The 20,269-nt window shown below is 38.9% G+C and overlaps 1 protein-coding gene across 2 annotated transcripts in view; it reads left to right on the forward strand.

Moving 5' to 3' along the window:
- Window positions 1-20,269, forward strand: part of gfra4a (GDNF family receptor alpha 4a) — a 289,606-nt gene that overhangs the window by 225,327 nt on the left and 44,010 nt on the right. For both annotated transcript variants that reach the window (XM_084742647.1, XM_084742646.1), the window contains exons 4-6: window positions 374-713; window positions 7,292-7,401; window positions 10,918-11,052. In XM_084742647.1, coding sequence (XP_084598773.1) covers window positions 374-713; window positions 7,292-7,401; window positions 10,918-11,052 — 585 coding nt within the window. The remainder of the gene's footprint in view (window positions 1-373; window positions 714-7,291; window positions 7,402-10,917; window positions 11,053-20,269) is intronic.

Consider the following 20,269-nt stretch of genomic DNA (forward strand, 5'->3'; position numbering starts at 1 on the left):
TTTTCAGCGCTGCCACTCTGCATTAACCCAGCAGAATGAAATATTCAGCCATTAGGCCTCGACTGAAACACATCCAGTGCCCGGACTCATGCAACATTTAAACACCAGTCATGTTCTATTCATTACAAGAGAGCCTATTACATATAATCATCATTTTGGTTTAGTTTGTACTTCACACACACTCACACACACACTTTTTTCATCTGTAAATGCAACACTGCATTTGAGTGTAGAGGTGAGAGTGGTGAGTCAATACCAACTCCAATTAGACCTTGGAATCATTGGTAAACATTGGCTGGGATTTGATTTTCTCAAACCACACAGAAGGATGAAATGCTTACTGCTTCGCTTTTGTGTCTTATTCTCTTTCTAGAGTCTGAAGTAACGACGGTGAACCGCTGCCTGGACGCCGCCAAGGCGTGCAACATTGATGAGACGTGTCAGAAGCTGCGTACAGAGTACGTCTCGGCCTGCATCCAGCCGTCAGCCCGCTCGGGGCCGTGTAACCGACCAAAGTGCAACAAGGCGCTGAGGAAGTTCTTCGACCGCGTTCCCCCCGACTACACCCACGAGCTGCTGTTCTGTCCCTGCACTGACACGGCCTGCGCCGAGCGCCGCCGGCAAACCATCGTGCCGTCCTGCTCCTACGAAGACAAGGAGAAGCCCAACTGCCTGGCTCAGCTGCGGATCTGCAAGGCAGACTACGTGTGCAGGTAGAAATTAGGAAATGTTGTCTAACATGCCGCCTGCTGCCAAGAACATTTTACACTTAATTTCCTGAGTTGGCATCATTCAAGTCACTGAACAGATAATTTGCAGCAACTGTGGCTTCTGTTAAAGGATCACAAAGGTGTTTTTTGTGTGTTTTGGCTCAGTTATTGCAAATGATGTGCACATTACAGGGATTTAAGGATTCAAGGACATTTATAATCATTATAAAACACAGGATTTTACAACAAAATTAGAGTTGTAGTTCCTTCATAATACACATGAAATACACAGATAATTAATTAAATTCAGAATGGAACAGGGTGAAAATGTAAAGCAAATTAAATACATACAAACATACAGGTATACAGCGAGGAGATAATTCTGCAGTGTGTTTGTAAAATTTGCAAGAGATTGAATGTAGAGAGCCGCAATAAGATGGTGATAATATGGTCGACATCTGCACACAAATGAAACCTTCCTGCATACCATAATAATTTGATATTGGTGAGACATTGTCTTCTGGTCTTGTTTTGTCCTTGGAGGAGACCAGGGGCAATTTTGAAATTATTTTTTTTTACGTTTTCCTTCATAACTCACAGATGAGTTGAGAGACATTAGTCATCTGTTGATATAAGTCATCAATCATATGCATTTTTGCCTTTATTTTTTGATAGGGATAGCTGGAGATATGACAGGTGAGAGTCAAACCGGCGGCCGCTGCAGAGGACTGACAGCCTCAGAACATGGGGAGCCCGGTTCATGTTCTTTTGTTTTTTTTCAATAACCTAAAGATAACATTAATGTTAATTTAAATTCCGTCATCTCAACTTAAGACAGCAGAAGAAAAATACTGTCAGTTTTTTGTTGAAAACTTCTGCAGCAGCGAAATGATCCACAGGCAGATAGAGAATCCTACTGAGCATGTGCAGAGTGTTATCATGCTCGCTTGTTTATGATTAGAGGAATTAAGTGTGTTACAACTGCCCCTGGTCTCCCCTGTAGTATAAAATAGAACTGTCATGACATTCAATTGCTGAAAAAAATGCTCCTCTGAAGCTCTGATGTCCAAGATTTGAAGGCAAGAAATTTTCTTTGACAGTTAGATGTAGAAAATAGACTCCCACATAAATGGAGAAAGAGGCTTTGATACACCATATCAGCTTATCGAGTTCTAATGTTTATCTTGTTAGCAAACACCTGCCTGAGGTGACTGACACATCCAGTGTCTTGTTTGATGTGCCAGCTCCTGAGAAAACTATCTGGGTCTCTTTTTCTTGTTAGATGTTTGACCAGCTTCACCGGCCACTTGTTTACTTTGACTGCTATTTCACACTGGACAGGTATTCTACAATTACAGACTTGTGCGAGCTCCAGGAGTAGTCTGTGAGAGCCGGAGCAACTCAACTATACTGACTAGGAAGCCAACACAACAAACACAGACTGTTCGTATTACAGGAAATTATTTAATTTTTTGGCCACTTTTGACCATTGTTTTGACCATAAGCTGACAGACTAACAAGTATTTATGAGTAAACATGTTTGCAAATTGTTTCTTCCTTTTTGGTAGGTAGTTTAAAGTCACTTAATTTTTGCTGAAAAACAGATGCATGGTGCTGGAGAACAGGTTGATAAGAGCACAGAGACTGAATCAAGCCAGTTAAGTGCCATAAACCAAAAGAAATGAGCAAGAAGAGACAAAATACCTCTGTTGACCTGTAGATTTGGGTAATAATTATCCATGTGACTGGGCACTTTCACATTATATGCACTCAGTTTATATAATGGCACCCAAAAATGTTAAAATTTCAAACTAAGTTTATGTCAATTAAAATGCCATGTTAAGTGGATTTGCATAAATACTTCTCACAGAGTGCTGCAGAGATGATTTATTTTTATAGGCCAACCTGGAAGTTAGCATTGCCCTGGTTCCTTTAACAAAAAGCTGATGAGATTTTTTTCCTTTGGTTTTTGATTAGTGTAGAAAATAAGCTCTTTGACACTTATTTATGATACTTACACGTTTTCTTCAGCGAGATAATCATCACACATAAACGCCATTTTTGTAATTTTTGAAAATTCAATTGCCAGAAATAAGCTAACATCAGGTTACAAATGAACTACACCACAGTTGCATGACATCAGTTTTGATCTTTAATGTCCCCGACAAACTCTGTGGTCTCATTTAGCCACTTGTTAGCACAATTTTTAAAAACACATTATTATATTTTATGCTGTAGAGTATAACATGAAAATCTTTCAGCTTTGTGATAACCACAGACTTTATTACAGCCATCTAAACAAAAACGTCATTCAGAAAGCCCACTGACTTTGAGACAAAGGACCTGGAGGTTCAAAAATGTAAACTTCCACCTAATTTCCACATTTTAGGACTCTTTCCTGCAGCGCTCTTTTGAGTTAAACCTTGATCAATCTTGACACTGTTGACCAGGAACAATCTGTTTTGACAGGGCTGACCTTTGAGACAGAGCAGCGGAGGCTGTAACTTAGCTGTGTTGCACAATCAACCCTTATTTAACCTCCTTTGTCAGAGTATGTTAACTCCAGGGCACTGTCTCTAGACAGGAGTTAGGAGTATGAATAAGTCTTACGTAGCTTATTGTCCCATTATCTAGCTAGTTAGCTAATTTGTTAACTGACAGCTGGCAGGCGAGCTAGTTTAGAGAGCTATGGTAGCTCACTTGAGCTAGCATCTACCAACTAGCTTGTTAGATGCTAGGTTAAAGGCGTTTGTAAACAGTTTTGAGACAGGGTTGATAGTGCGGATATGTGTCTTAAATAAACTGAGCATATTATCCAGTTAGGCTCAATAGCATGCTAACTGATAGTTGGAAAGCTGGCTAGCTTGGAGAGCTATTGTAGCTCACTCATGCTTGCATGTTCCCAGCAAGCTAGCTTGTTTGTGGTTAGTTCACCAGCTCACCAACTAGCCCGAGCTGAAATGTCACTAAGCTTCAAGCACCACTTTGCAAAGACATGCAGATGAATTTTGCTGTGCCACTTTCTAGTGCAGGTCTACAGCTCTTGCCCCTCTCTCCAGTGGCTCCCTGTGAACAATTAAATGGAAATGAATAAGAGTTCTTATTTATTATTTATTAGTATTTAATGCAATGTCATTGTTTCAGGCCTCAAGTGATTCTTACATTCTCTAACTGTAGAAATATGGACCCGTTACCCCAAAAATGTTTTAATATAGTCAACTGAAATGGGCGTCACAGACTACGTCTACAGCTTGGCGCTTCTTTCTCTAAAGTTTGGCAGTGGCCAGTCTGATGTCTCCCTTGACTAAATATGGATGCCAAATCCAAAAGAAGAAAAGTCTTCGAGGAAAATAGTTGCAGCTCCAAGAAGATTTTTTTCCTTCCTTTTCCAAAAAAAAAATGGCTCGTTTGATTATAAAAGTTGCTGACATCTGTTCTAGTCTGACAGGGAAACGCAGCTCCGCCATGAACTTGTATGTCTTTACATCTGCATGTTGCTCTGTCCAATAAGGCTGCAACATTGACATAGAATCCAAATGCCGATGTGGCGTGTGTGTAAATATGTCTGTGCAAAATGGCACGTAATTTCAAGTTGAAAACAAGTCGCTTCAAGTTAATTTCCACAGCTAATGCGCTGATAGCTTCACCACTGTTGTGTTTACCATGAGGTGCTTTGTTTATGTGGTGGCCTTGCACTCTAGTTTTCCCTCAGGACAATAAATGGTGTTGTGTATCATGGAAGATAGGTCTGCTTGGCATGATATGTTCATTTAGATTTAATTAGTCAGCTGTGTTTAATTAATTCAATTGTTATACTCATTAACTGTGTTTAATTAGTTCAATTAAATTCTGCATTCATTTTCTGAGAGAAGCAGCCAGGCAACAGTCAGCCATGTGAAATAGTCATTATTAGAGCGGCCATTATCATTTGGGATTCACACATGACTTTCCTGCCAAAGTGCTCAGAAAATATTTATCAATGTGCGGCCGAGACATCAGCGGGATGAGTAAGTAGTTTACAGAAAACTGACCCTCTGAACAAGATCAGTTACTGAATAAGCGTATTTATTCTGCAGTAAATCCTTCTGTATGTGAGCCACTGATGGGACAAAGATTTTATTCAAATTTTAATTGATTGTAAACGTCCAATCAGTCATAATGTCTTGCGGGGTCATTAAAATTCACAGGGTGTATTTCTCTCTGTCACTGGAGACTGAAAACATGGAGTTCTCATACCCATCCAGTCATCCTCCTGTCTCTGACAGCGAATGGTCGCCAGCGTTTAATCTAGTTCCTCTTCAAATGTCAGGAAGACAAAGGGCTTCATCTGTCACGGCTATCGATCAGGCATTATTCTCCACCGCCGCCCCGATGGATGGAGTATCTCAAGGCCCCTGCGCAGCACGCCAATCCCCGCGCTAGTCAGCTGGCATTAACCGGCAGTCTGCAGAGGATGCCTTCACTTAGTGCACAGCCTATGAGTTTTACGCACATCATTATAATGACATGACAAACGAGGGGAGAGCGGGGAGTTGTGGTGCCCTGAGGGAATCCTGTTGCAAATGCCAGTCGACGGGGGCCGATGATGCGATATGATGGCTGCGATAGCCTTGTACAATGATGATGATGGGGCTAGATGTCTGAGCGACTGGCAGGAAAGGTGAAGGAGGGAAGGGAAGGCAGAGAGGCTGTGGGAGGAAGAATTTATATGGAAGATCCATATTTGTCTAATCTCGGCGCGGCCAGGCCTGCCAGACTCTACCCACGGTATTTAGAGAACGGAGCCAAGGCCTATCTTTGCCCCTCATTGACTCTCTACAGCCTGGCAGCCTTCCATAAGACGGCTCGCTGGGGAAAATGGGGAGGAAAGAAATAGAGGGATGAATGTCACCAGGGGTGACTGGAGTCGAGGTTGAAGTGCTGCAGGGCGGAAGATCTTGAAGGGTGGAGGGACGTGATGGACAGGGTTCTCTTGAGTGCTGGAAATCCTTGAAAACACCTGAATTTTAATGCAATATTTTTAAGGTTTGAAAAGTGCTTGAATTAGAGCTGCAACAATTAATCAGTTTTTAAATTAATTGCCAACTATTTTGATAATATTTTGAGTAATTTTTTTAAGAAAAAATTCTCTGAGTACGTCATTGTGGCCTTTGGGAAACATGGTTAAACATTTTTCACCATTTTTTAGGCAAACGACTATTACTAGAGAAATCAATCAGCTAGTGGATCGACCATGAAAATAATTGTTAGTCGCAGCCCTAGCTTGAATTTCTGTTGAAGTGCTTGAAACTGCTTGAAATTGTAATTTCATCACTTTCAAAATAAATCGCTCTCTGATGGAATTGTTTTGTTTTTAGATTAGGAAATAAAATAAGACAGAGAACATCTAATATTCTTTTATTTTTTGTGGATGTAAAGTCTACTTACAGACACGTGATGCATTTTGAAACATGAAACTTTGTTGTGTTTCTGTAGAATTCTATCACAAAACATTATTTTGGTTGGAAGTAATATTATTTGCAAGCTGGCTAAACAAATGGTTAGCCTAGTCATGATGGCTCAGCAGAGAATTATTTTGTTCAGTCCATCTCAAAAAGGTACCTGTCTCTTTCTAAACCTCCTCCAGTGTACATTAATACTGGATCAGAATTTAAACCAAGATTTAATTCTGTTGCACCAAACTCCAATTTAGAGTAAAACCTAAAGAGAGGTTTAGATTTAGTTTTGGTTAATTTTAAGATGGTTTAAATGTTTCATTATCTTGAGTTTTGAAATGAACTAAAATACATTTCCTCTGTAGATAAACTTGAATCTTTGAATTTTAGAAGAGAATTATTTTTCAAAAACCTGGTCACAGTGAGCTGTGAACCTTTTTTGTCATTATTTGGATGCTTGAAAATGACTGAAAATATTAACTGTTATTCCTTTGTACTTCTGAAAAACACTTTTGTCTCAAAACTTCAAGATTGAAGTTTATCTAAAGAAAGATTAGTCTTTGGTAAGACTTAGTTTTTATATTATGGAGGTAGACTCTACTACATAAAGAAATATAAATAAACAAGTGCAGAAGGGAAGAGGAAAAAAGGACAAGAGAGAGAAAAGAAGTCACACACATCCCTGTTCATCACACTGCAGTATCACATTTCACAATTCACAATCATTTAGATGGATCAACTATTTTAATTTAAGCCCAGAACTTTCCTCCTGATCGCCACTTAAATTCATAAGATGCTATTTCCACAATTGCATTAAGTTTTAATTGGGCTCAAAATTCAAAAATCCAACATCTCAACTTTTTCATCTTTACAGTGGTCTAATTTAACATGATTAAAGACGTGTGTCATGTGTATCACGTGTGTGTGATTTGCCACAGCTGTAAGGTGCTGGAAAAGCTTGAAAATATGTTTTGAACATTGAGGAACCCCAGATGTAGGAGTATAGGTGGGTGATGAGCGTTGTGGGCTTCAGATCCACTTCCCGTCTCTGAGAGAAAGCGCTGTTGCCGGCCACCCCTCAGTGACACAATGTGCGCTGCAGCCAAGCACGAGTAAATGATGGATGGCATGTTATTGCTCCCACAGGTCTCGCTGGGCGCAGTTCCAGTATGACTGCCAACCTTCCGAGCAGAGCGCCAGTGGCTGCAAGCAGGAGAACTACGGAGCATGTCTACTTGCGTACACCGGCCTGATGGGTAAGAACTAAATCTTTCTGTGCCAGCTCCGGCTCACCCACCTTCTGTGATGGATCAGGAACAAAAAGGTTTTAGAGGGAGGAAGGCGGAGAGCAGACAAGTGCACTGAACAGGACTCAAAAGAATGAATCAAGGATTGTGATGAGAAGCGTGGTTCGACGATCGATGGAGCGCTTGATTAATGTGGCTGCAGCACGCCCGGCCAAGTTGCTGGCATTATAAGTAGTGCAATTACAACTATTGACCACTGTTTTGAGAGAATTATCCCTGACGTGACGATGAGTGGGAGCGGGCAGAGGCGTAGAACACGGCTTATTGTACTTTGGATAAAAACTTAACAAAAGATCACATAATGCACAAAAGGTTGTTAAAAAGTCAGTCCAAACAGGTCATTATGGGACAACAATACCACATTGAACTGCTGCAAAAAGACTAACAACAAAAAAAAAAGGTTGTTTAGTTTGTGAGGGACTGAAGGAGACAGATTAAGGAAGACGGAGACAGAAAGCTGTGCAGCAGTGATTGGCCATTCTAGACAACTGAAGTAGAAGTGAGACACCAAGGTGTTGTTGTTTGGAAGTCTGGGACCCAGAAAATCGATGGAGGTAAATCAGAACTTTTTCGCCACACTGCCTCAAAGTGCAGCAATTCTATTTCCCACCTCTTTTAAAAAATACAAGCTACAAGGCTATATTACCCTTCCTGGAGAATGACTTCCCAATCACTTCCAACTGAAAAGCTCCAAAGGCAGAAAAGAATAAAAAAGAATACATGGACCTCTGTGATAGAACCTGAACTTTGCACTGCTGGCCGCTGCACTTATCAGAGTCCACCAGGCTGCCTGCCTCAGGTGGATATGCATGTTACTTTACCCCCTTTGCACCTTGCATTAACGTGCACTGTGTATCCAGTTATGATTTAACCTGATTACATTTATACCTGGTATTAACACAGTGTCCACATTAAGATCTGGTCAGGCTAGCACTAGCTCCAAAAGTCACAAAAATTTTCCAAATGGGTTCATACACTCATTTGCAGTCTTACAACATCATTGTGTGTTTGCATAAAGCTTAGCGGCTGTGTTGGTTGCAGCGAAGAACAGATAACCTTAAGAAATAAAAGCTAGATAGAGAGATCTATAGCCAAATAATCACAGACTCACTACAGGGATGTTGCATAGGCTGGTTTTAAGGAAAATATATATATATTTTTTTTTAATCTACAAAGAGAGGGAGACAATCAGTTGAACTATTTAACACTATTTTATTTCATTTCTTATTCTTTTACAGATTATTTTTTTTCTATGGCAGTCATATGACTTCATACATACAGATAAGATAATAGTAAACAATAAGAACATCAAAATTATGTTAAGAATGACAAAATGAAAGCAGAAAATCACTGAAGAAATTCTCAAAAATGGCAGCATGTTGAATGTTTTCTTTTTTCATGATGTTATTTCAAAGTCTATACATCTCATTCATTTAAAATAAAATAAAAAGTTTGTTAGTTTGTAAACTTAATTTGCCCATTGGTCCACAGAGTGAAGAAAACTACAGCTTGAATTTTTCCCAAACTAGATACAGTTGGACTGTGTTCAGGCATTGCAGCAATTAGCCACAGAATCGTGTGGAAATTAGAAAACAGCATTTTATTTTTCTCTCTCTCCCCATTCAGCTTTTTGATCACCCAAGCTGCGCAGCCCTCTCTCAAACACATCGACAAACAGGAAGAAGCTTCTTGGTATCACTATGTAGAATAAACTGCAGCCAAATCCAGACATCAGAGCTGCGTACATGAAATAAACCAAACTTGAACACAACAGGGAGCGTACCATCGTTTGGTCCATGAACTCTGCCTGGTTAGCGGCTAGTTTTGCAGATATTTCAGGCTGGGTTCATCCGACCAAGCGGTGAGGTGTCACCGCTGGATGGTTTATCAAAGGCAAAGCAACACAGTCCACAAAATAATCACAGCGTCAGATATGTTAGACGACTGTGTTTATCTATATATCTTTAAATGGTACAGTTACAGCTGAAAATAACAGCAGAAATAAAACACACATCTCCACAATTCAAACTGAATGTTTAATACCCGTTAGTGCGACATCACTGTACTTCAGTCTGTAGGAACACCTGAGATCTGGAGAGAAAGAGTAAGAGAAACTCAAACTATTCACAGATTTACAAGCTACAGGATCCTGATCTAGAGAGCGAGAGAAACTCACTCGTGCATCAACACAACCACAGAACCTCACTACAACTGAGCTGCAACTTCTGCAGCAGGGCTGAAAGATTTTGAAGAAATATCTACTTGCAATTACTTTGACTGATATTGCAATTGCGTTTTGATTTTCGATATTAGAAGAGAGGATCATTTTTACAGTATTACTCTCATTATCATTGAAAAACGCATTAGAACGACACTACTACTTGCCCACTACTAGTTGCCCAGTTTATGTGTGGATTGAAAATGCACATGCATTCACATGTGTGATTAAAATGGTCTATCCTTGACCATCTCTGGAGTTGGTTTGGCCGGCGAATCACAATCCATCCTTTACACCTGTACTTTCATGTGGTCAAGCACTTTCTAATTGCAATCTGATCACCGAATTGCATTTTAATGCAAGGTGTGTTTGAAACTCAGAAAACTAGAAAAGCTAAACTGCTCCTGTACTTGTTTTGACTTGAATCTGTTGTAGCATCAAATACGACTCACCGAGAGATCAAGAGGAGGATAAGCAATCAGTTCTGTCTTTTTTTTTTCTCATGCATTTATACGATAAATACATCCACAAAGAAAATCACATTTCAAAATAATTGCCTGTCACGGAGGATCAAAGTATTTTTAGCAAATGTTAGCTGGTTTCCAGCACCCATTCGTTTGAAATACACATACAGTACAACTTTATTGGCTCGGTAATGTCAAGTGCTGTCAGTAACTGGGATTGAACCAGTCAACATTTGATCAGCAGCCTGCCAGCTTAACTAACCTGCCAGTCTGCGCCTCCGTTTCTGTTCGCTCCGCTTTCATCTCGTCTCCTTTTTTATATTCCTCTCACTCTCTCTCTCAGCGAATACATTTATGTGCACGCTAATAACTCAGTCCTAACCTGATTAGGCAATGTTGTGATGATAGAAATTGCAACGTAAACTCCTTTATTTGATTATCATAATCAGGGTAAGGTCATAATCAGGCTAAGCGTAACAAGATTAAATCAGTCAGAATTCTGCTCAAATGTTCAATTAGTTGGGACATTAAACTTCTCAGTCAGACAGGCCTTTGCCTATGAAAAGAAATCATAGCTCAAAGTCACAGGTCAGCAGGTAGAATATGTTGAGTAACAAAAACAACAAAAAGAAACCTTGATTCAGCTCAGATCGACTGAATAAAAGACACTACTTCTTATTCATGTGATCTTGTGTTCACGTTCAGTCATTCCAACATGAGAAGTTGTATTACTTCAGTTCGCCTGTAAACATACTGAACTGTGTTGTTTCCACCTCTCTACAGGAAGCACAATAACTCCCAACTACCTTGACAACTCCACATCCAACGTGGGACCCTGGTGCTCCTGCGCAGCGAGCGGCAACCACAGGGAGCATTGCAATGAATTCCTCGCTTTTTTCCACGACAACGTCTGCCTGAGTGAGTAACACCCGCAGAGAGAAACCTCTGACAGCACAGTAACAATAACAACCCAGACAAAGAACCGTGACAAGTGTGAGAATCATCAAAGTCTCTACTTGTGAACAAAGTCACTGATGATTCTTTCATGGACTTGAACACGAGTCGGTCTGGACCTTTTTCCAGGTTTTTCAAGTGAAAACTCCCACTGAGCTGCAAAGAGTAGGTTATTGCTGGTCAAGTCAAATTTTATTTGTATAGCCCAAAATCACAAATCACAGTTTACAATCTGTGCAGCGTACAAAACTCCCCTGTCCTGTAAACCTTAAAAAGAGTAAGGAAAAACTCCCCAAGAACCCTTTTAACAGGAAAAAAAATGGAGGGAACCTCAGGGAAAGCCACAGAAGAGAGATCGCAGGATGGACAGGTGTGCAGTAGATGTCATGTGTGCAGAACAGAGCATCACAAAAAACACAATATTTAAGACAGAGTTTGTAATACATAGACTCACATTCTTGTCATATACAATTCTATGTCAAACAGCATCTGGTGACGCCTCCTCCTCTCCACCATGGAGACCTGGAAGAGGCCAGGCCACAAAATCACATTGACAGCAAAAATTTGATTACAAAACTTGCTTAAAGCATGAAATAATGAGAGGTTCACTGCCTGAACTAATCAGACAATAAGCTCTAATTAAAAGTTAAAATCAAGGAGATCTTACAACCCCCTCTAAAGCTCTGGATACCCCTTGTGGGGTTTGGAATCAGTCATACAGAGTGTAATGTTGTCTATAACCTGTTGCCTGTATTCATACTGTACATTGTCTCATCTGACACACATTTACAGTAAATCAAACAAGACTGCATTAAACAACACACCTGAACAGAACAGAGCAGACGAGTTTGGAGTAATTTAGACTGAAGATTAGGAGAAAGAGAAAAGCCTTTGATTGGATACTGCTATTGATAATGCATTAAACATGGACAGCTAAAAAGTAACACTAATTTGAGAAGAATACTTTGTACTTTAACTTATAGTTTTGTAAAAAACAGTACTTTTATGTTACTATAATTTAGTACAGATTTTTTAAAAATATTATATATTGGGTTTTTCAAGTGACCACTTTTTCACAATCCGAGCCCAATGAATCCTGACATTGTCATCTTGGAATATGTCCGTGTCACCAGGGAAGAAAAAAAACACATCCATTGATGTAAAAACCTGCTCATTCAGTATATTCAGGTGGTGAGCTGACCTCATTTTTTGGGCTCATAACGTTGCTGAACCTCGACCTGAGCAACTGAAGCAACCCCAGATCATAACACTGCTCCCACAGGCTTGTACTGTAGGTGCTAGGCATGATGGGAGCCTGTCTTCTTACCCTGATGTCCCCATCACTCTGGAACAGAGTAAATCTGGACTCATCAGACCACATGACCTTTTTCCATCCTTTTTTTTTGGCCAGGCAGTGTATAATGACATTATATCATGTCCTGCCATTGGTCGCTGGCTTTGAGTGGCATTGCGGCGTCCAATATTCACGTTTTCACAGTCCACGGGAAACAAGACCAACCTCCTAGTTGCAGCCAGCCACCCGCTGAAAACAACAAATCAGCACCTGGGACGCTAATGGCACGAACGTCCCAACACCGCCCAAGATGTTTGTGATTGGTTTAAAGAAATGCAAACGAGGCAGGGTGTTTTTTTCACCCCCTATAGCAGAATCTGTACCTTTCTCCAGCATTCAGCGTTGTGGAGAGAGGTCTGGCTATGCAAGACTAGAACTACCCAAGAGAAAAAAAGAACTAGAAAATAAAGATAATGAAAAAATATACACTCAAGAAAAAAAAAGAGCAAAAACAACAAAAAAACAAAACACATCAGACAGTAAAAATAACTACATATTAAGACCTGCAGTAACACAGCCACCTGACATACAGATTTTCTTTTTAAGTGTTGACAGGTCACCTGTAGACCGCCACTTTATTTCATTTCTCAATGTATTCTGGGAAACGATGGCACTCAAGACACATGAGTGACACAGTAAAGAAAACGCACTCGCGTCCTCTCCATGTGTTTACTTCAGTCGATATTAATTTATGTCTCTGCGCACATAAGACACGCAGACAAACAACCCCCTGAGTGATGGCGGGCGGCGGTGACAGACCAGTGACATTAATGAAACGCTACAGCTTGTGGCACACAGTAATGTGTTACCACATATGTTTGTTTTTTGATTATGCTCGGAAATTTATCACCGCAGAAAAAAACAATTTCCGCCGATAGAAACGTGTCTTTTTTAGAGGCAGCGTGTGAATGATAAAACAGAGACATCAGTGAGTGATAAACTGCAGCTGGTGTTACATAAAGATCATCCACCGGTCCTCTCTTGTCTTTTACCGTTTGTTGTAGCTTTTATTCATCCAACAAAAACAACAACAACAACAAAATGGCTCTGATGATAGCAGATCATCGCTCTGAATGACTGATAGCGCCGGTGACATTAGAATGACACTGGTGACAAAGTAATACGAACCGTAGCTGCTGGTGACACGGCAGACGCTCAAGTTTATTTTGGGTTATTATTTTTTTTTCTAACAACAGAAGAAGACAAGTTGTCTGTATGAGTAACAACGCCAGTGACAGACCAATGACACCAGTGACAGTACAAAGCGAACTGCAGCTGCTGTCATGTGGTGACAAAGCAGAGCGTCAGTGTTTTACTTTGTTCAAGGCCGTGTCGTAGTTCAATTATGAGAAAAACAAACTTATCTGACATCATCAGGGGTGGAAGTAACAGATTACATTTACTCTCATTACTGTGACAAAGTTGTTTTTTGTGTACTTTTTTGAGTATTTTTTAGAATCGTAATTTTACTACAAGGAGTTTAAACTGGTTATGAAACAGTGTCAATTTATTGCTGATGCTTCTGACGCTGAGACCATCTATGAGAAGATCGGCTGTTTCTGCCGCCAGGTTAGATTCTCTGAGAAATTAGATAAAAGGAGCCCAGGTAGTTAAAATCACTCGTATATTAGCCAGTTAAAAAGTAGCAGGATAATTGTATTTTTGCTGTTATATTTAGTGGCTTTGACTTTGCAACATTTAGAGACATGACAGTGTACAGAAAAAGGGTAAGTTAAATCAGTATTGAGTCATCCAGATTTTGCAGCCATTTTGCTTATGTATTTGTATACTAAATTGGGTGTTATCCTTTATTTTGTGTAAATTATTTAATGGAATCATAGAAAAAGAAGTATGACCCCCACATGGAACTGTTCTTTGAATACTGTCAAGATTTATGGGGATCAAAAATTGTTCACTGTAATCAGAGCCGACAGATTATCAAAAATAGCCCCATATTTTTTTTTAAATTTAGGTCTAACTGGTTTCATACACGACAGGTTACTGTCAGAGAAATGCCCGACGTACTCTGAATCTTTTAGATTATTAAAAGTCTAAAGAGCAGGTCTTAATGTTAACTCCTGACACACTCGAAGATGTGATTGATTGTTATGGCCATTTATACTGGATACATGTGATGCCTTTAGATTTCATTATTTAGTTTAGTGTTTTTTTTAAAACATTTGATCAAAATGTTTTATTCTTATAAACTGTGCATTTTGGGGTAAAAGAAAAAGTATAAACTTCAATAACTATAAATTAGAGATATGGGCATTCAGAGGATATGTCTTTCTAGGAATATTTATAATAAGGGGGTTTCTGAGAAATTTCCTGAACAGAAGTGCGCAGTGAAATCTGCAAATATCAAAAGTTTTAATATCACATCACAGCGTGAATTTTTCTGCAGTGCTCCTCGAGGATATTTTGGAGGGATTATGACTTTTTTTTTAAACCACTTATCAATTCAAAAATGATTAAATTATGCATCAAATCTATGTCACAAATGGCATCAACACACAAACTGCTATAAGAGCTTATGAAACATAATCTTTCAGATCTATAAGAGTTCTTATGCGACACATACGAGGGGTGTAACGATACCAAAAACTCAAGGTTTGGTAATAGCATGATAAAGAAGTCCATGATACGATTTTTTAATGTAAAAATGGTAAAATAAAATAATTAACCATGTAATGTTGAAGAAGACATCCACACAGTCCAGTTTCTGCGTAGCTTAAAAAAAAAAAAGGTTGCATCTACCTCAGTCAGTCACTGGTTTATTCCTCACCAATTAATAAGTGCGTTTTTGGCTGCAGCTGCTGTGGAGTTTATACTGTTCAGACGTCTCTGTTTTGTCCGTTGTGACGATGTTTTATTCTTCTCTTACTTACCGTCTGTAGCTTTATATTAATGGCTGTTGCGGCTGCCGCAGTGTCCATTGCTCTTTTATATGTATTGTTGGTTGTTTGTGTTAAAATTGTCTGACTTTCTCTCTTTTGTGGTTCATTATAGTGAGGCTGCACAGCTGTACGGAGGAAATCTGATCTATGTTAATAACTTATAATAAGTGATGTGCACAGGCTGCAAAGTTTGTCTTTGAAAATGGAATATATTATTGTTTTGGACATGTCCGCTCAGTGGCTGCGATGTTGCTCTACCAGTGTTGTTAGATTGATATTTAATGCAGTTGTAGCCTAAAGTAATGCAAGAAAGTTTACCCATAGCGCGTACATTTTAAGCGACTTACTTATTGCTTTTATCAAAGTACTTTTCCCAAAGTAAAATTAGAGGACATGGCAGTAGAGTTGAGAATAATATTCTTCTCTATTTGCACTCTTTCTATCTCACAAGAGGCGACTTACCTCTGCTCCCACCGGACACAGCTGCACTGCGTTCTGAATCCAAGAAACGATCCACTGTTGTTTTGTCCGGTGTCCACTGGAGACGTGACTGGAGCGTCTCACCCACTGCTCCGCCACCTTTACACCCCGGGTCTATTTTAGCCAGACCGGCTCACATCTTAAAGTGTTAAATTCACAGAAAGGCTCGAGATCACAGCAATTACATTATTACACCCACACTGTTGTTCATGTTGCATGTTGTCTAGTAAACCACAGGAGATTTTCTGATTGAAAGATTATGTCATAATAATGATAACTTATTTAGATACAACCTTTTCAAAAGTGTTTTGACAGACAAAGCAAGGCAGAGAGTCGAAAAGCAACAGAACAGCAGAAGCTGAACGGAAAGGCCAAACAAGACAAAGACCAAATGAAAATGTTGAAACAAGATGACAGAATAGACACTAAAAAATGTGTATGTAAGAATGTGAAAATATATACAATAAAAATCAGATATATATGACAGTACAAATCAAAACGAGAGCAATAAAAGAAAGGAATAATGAATAATACACTTATATTACATGTATACACACTTATAGATGACATTCAGGCTAAATTACAGTGTTGATATGCAGATTATGTTTGCAGTGGTTGTGGTAGAAAACTTCTCTGATATGATGATGTGACAGGAAACATCTGGTCCAGGTTCTTCTCCAACATCAGTTTGAACAGTCAGGTGGATATACTGGACCCTAAAGCTAAATTGCCATCCCTCAGTCTTCTATCATAATGTTTAAAACCATACACATAACTATTTTATAGCTGTGGCTATAAAGGTTCGCCCTTCTACCCAACTTTAACCTAATGTTTTACCCTCGAGCAACAATAACGAACACTGTATTAAATAATGAGTGCTCCATAGCTAAAAAACTTTTTACGATGCAATTTTCCAAAGTAATATTTTCATAAGTATCATCATTTTTTAAATGATACTGTGAGTAATTTACCAGCGATATCAGCACTGTTATCCCATTTTTACCAATTATTCCCGTCTTGTTGGTGCACACAAAGTATCAAAATCACTATAACGTGTAATTTTAATAGCCTCTAACATGTAAAATAGGCTCTTAGTCATTTTTAAAAAATGTTACAAATCACATTTCCAAAAAAGTTGGGACGTTGTGTGGTGATGCTGTAGGCGAGAGTATCATGATACAGGCATCCTTGAAAGGCTCACACAACAACACACACACAGTTGAAAGGAGAGTTGAAAAGTGTGCTTTTGTGTGACGAGTCACTGTTTCAAATTGTTTTTGGAAAAATCTGGCCTAAAGAGGAAAATGAGCATCCAGATTGTTACCAGCACAAAGTTCAAAAGTTAGCATCTGTGATGGTGTGGGGGTGTGTTGGCGCCCATGGCATCATGGGTAACTGTCACATCTGTGAAGGACCCCAGTGATGCTGAGAGGTACATACAGGTTTTTGAGCAACATATGCTGCCATCCAGACGGCGTCTTTTTCAGAGACGTCCCTGCTTATTCAGCAAGACGTGTTCTGCAGATGTTCCGTTGCTACCCGTTGTCGGGTACTAGATTGCAATCTAGACGTGTCTCCCACTGAAAATGTGTGGTGCATTATGAAGCAGAAAATACGACAATGGAGCCCCTGGACTGTTGAGCACCTGTTAAGCAAGTTGAGAAAGAATTTCGCTCTTAGAACTTCAACGTTCAGTGTCCTCAGTTCCCAAAAGCCACTGTCCCAATCTGTTGTGGAACGTGTTGCAGGCATCAATACAGACTGAGTGTCGGTTTACAAAAAACAATTAAGTTAATCAGTTTGAACATTAAATATCTTGTACTGTATTCAACTGAATATAAGTCTAAAAATAATCGCAAATCATTGCATCATGTTCATGTTGTACACAGCTCGCTAATTTTTTGGGAATTGGGGTTTGTACTTGCATATTTGTCCCAGTAAAAGTACTAAGTTTTTTATTGATATCCAATAATTCCAATGTAATTTGCAAGCAGCAATGTAAAGCAGTACTAAATTCACTTGTGTTTGTTTACAAATGCTCAGTTGACATAACTTTAATATTTAAGTATCAGGAGCTGTGAAGCAGGAGACTGACTGCTGAATGATTTTCCTTCTAAGTATTTGCTCTATTTTTGAAATACAGATATAAAATAGATGACTGCGTAAGGTAATCAAAAAAGTAAATTACACATCCATCATAAAACAGGAGCAAAATGTGTTTAATGTGCCTGCAAACAACTTTAAACCCCGTCTCTCCTTAAAAACAGACTGCTTAAAGATGCACAACCAAAACATGACACAGCTGCATTTGGTGGATGATCAGAGGGCAGGATATCTGGTCAAAAAAACACTTTAAAACGGCTTTTACATTTCCTGTTGTAAACCCACCAGTATGCAGGTACAGTATTCTCAGGCAAAATATATTTTTATGTCTGGAGGCAGAAAAAGATGCAACATTTACCAGCATGGTGGTTAATCCAGTAATAAGCGTAATAATCCAGTAAGAAGCAGCGAGTCCTCAGCATCAAAGATGGAGACAAAAACATAAAAAACAAGCATCTGGAGGAGCACCGCCACCAATAAAAGAGGAGATGAAAGGGACGATGAACATGAGAGGAAGAAAATAAGATTCCTGAAGAACAAACAGACTAAAATTTCAATATTACTCATTAGAAAAATTATCTTCCTCTCCAGTGACAGAACTCTCTGTACAGTAAATCACTTGTATTAATTGTGCTCCACAAAGGGATCACTACTTGGCGTGCTGTAATGGGTTTTAATGAGTTAGTCAGTGATTTAAAGCTGCAGCTGCAGATTCCCAAACAACAGAGCCACAATCCTTCACAAAAAAAGTTCCTGGTTTGCCAGAAATATCAAATTAATTTAAAGCCCACAAGCCTTGATTCCTGGTGGGCAGGTTGTGTTTTTGCTGCCTCACACTAGATAGCATTGACCCGTTTACCTAAAAAACAAAAATGTAGGTTTACCTACAAAGGATATGACTTAGAAACACAGTATAGGTCAGAACTGAATTACATGCTGAATGTAAAATTTAAGCCAATTTTAGGATGTCTAAACCACAACAAAAGTTCAGGAAACAGTATGGGAGCTGATAAAAAACTTGCACAGAAGGATACTGTGAGAAATTAAGCTTAATAGGTGGTAAAGATCTGTACAAGCTAACTCCCTCGTCTTGGAATGGCCTTGTTTGTTCACTAAGCCCATACACAGCTGAAGACCTTACATCTTACAAAGCTCCAAAAGACTACAACCAGATGTTGTGTGGATGGAGGCACAGCATCAGCTCAACAGTGAAGTGTATTGTGAAAACCAAGATAGGAGGTCAAGTGAACCTTATATTTTGGAAAATTGAATATCTAAGACTTTTAGGATTTGTAGTCTAATAATCTGCTAGTACACTAGACTATTAGACCCTCTTCAAAAGAAGTCAGAGGATGAGAATCTAGTTTGTTAGTCTGACGGGCTTATATTTGGTTGACCATTTTGAGGAACGGTAATCAGGAACAGTTACGTTTCTGTTTCTATTCAGTACCTCTGAAATGGCCGACCTCCTGATTGTTAATATGCTGTGTAAATACTTTGTCGTAACGTTGTCATAGAGCAGCAAAGTCTGCATACAGAGGAGGTGTGGATGGATGGGTCAACAAAATGTCTGACTTCAACCTGAGGAGACTGTCATTTGTTTCCAACCAACAGTCAGTGTCGTCTTTCTCTTAACGCAAACACACTTGTTCCCTGTTGATAATCGAATGTATTGTAACCATTATGGCCAAAGTTCCCTAACCTCAATGAAAGTAGTCTTTTAATCCAAAACTACAATAATAATATATAATAAAGTACTTATTCAAACTCAAACATCATGTTGCCTTGAACCTAATAAATGTATTTTTATAATCCATGAATGGATTGTTGACATAAGAGGATGCATGCTAACTTGTTAAAGTGAAAACTTATTTCCAACTCATGTTAAATGACAAACCACAAGACGCATAAAACTAAACAAGAAAATCCTAAAATCCTAACCTGCAGTATTTAATAAGAACCACCACATCAATCAATCCATCGATCAGCCAAACATTACTGGTATTGGTACTGTTATTGGTATAGCGCCTGACAAACCGAGCATAAGACACCGTGTGAAAGACTGTAATAGAAAGAAGTAACAACAATATACTCTATTCAAACAAGAAATGAAACTGTTGACAATGAAATACAATAAAACAGATTTAAATGCAATAGTAATAATATAAAGTTATTTAAAACCTTGACTGAGAGCTTGATAAAATAGTAAAAAAAAGACAAAAGAACAATTAAAACCAATTAAAAATGCAATAAGGATAATAATAAATAACACAATACTGAATAAAATATATTAAAATTGTATAAAGTTAATAAAATAAAAGAAACAAATAAGATAAATGCCTGTAAA

The sequence above is a fragment of the Lutjanus erythropterus genome, chromosome 18, assembly GCF_056507025.1.
Source record: "Lutjanus erythropterus isolate fLutEry1 chromosome 18, fLutEry1.hap2, whole genome shotgun sequence".
Taxonomy (NCBI): Eukaryota; Metazoa; Chordata; class Actinopteri; order Lutjaniformes; family Lutjanidae; genus Lutjanus; species Lutjanus erythropterus.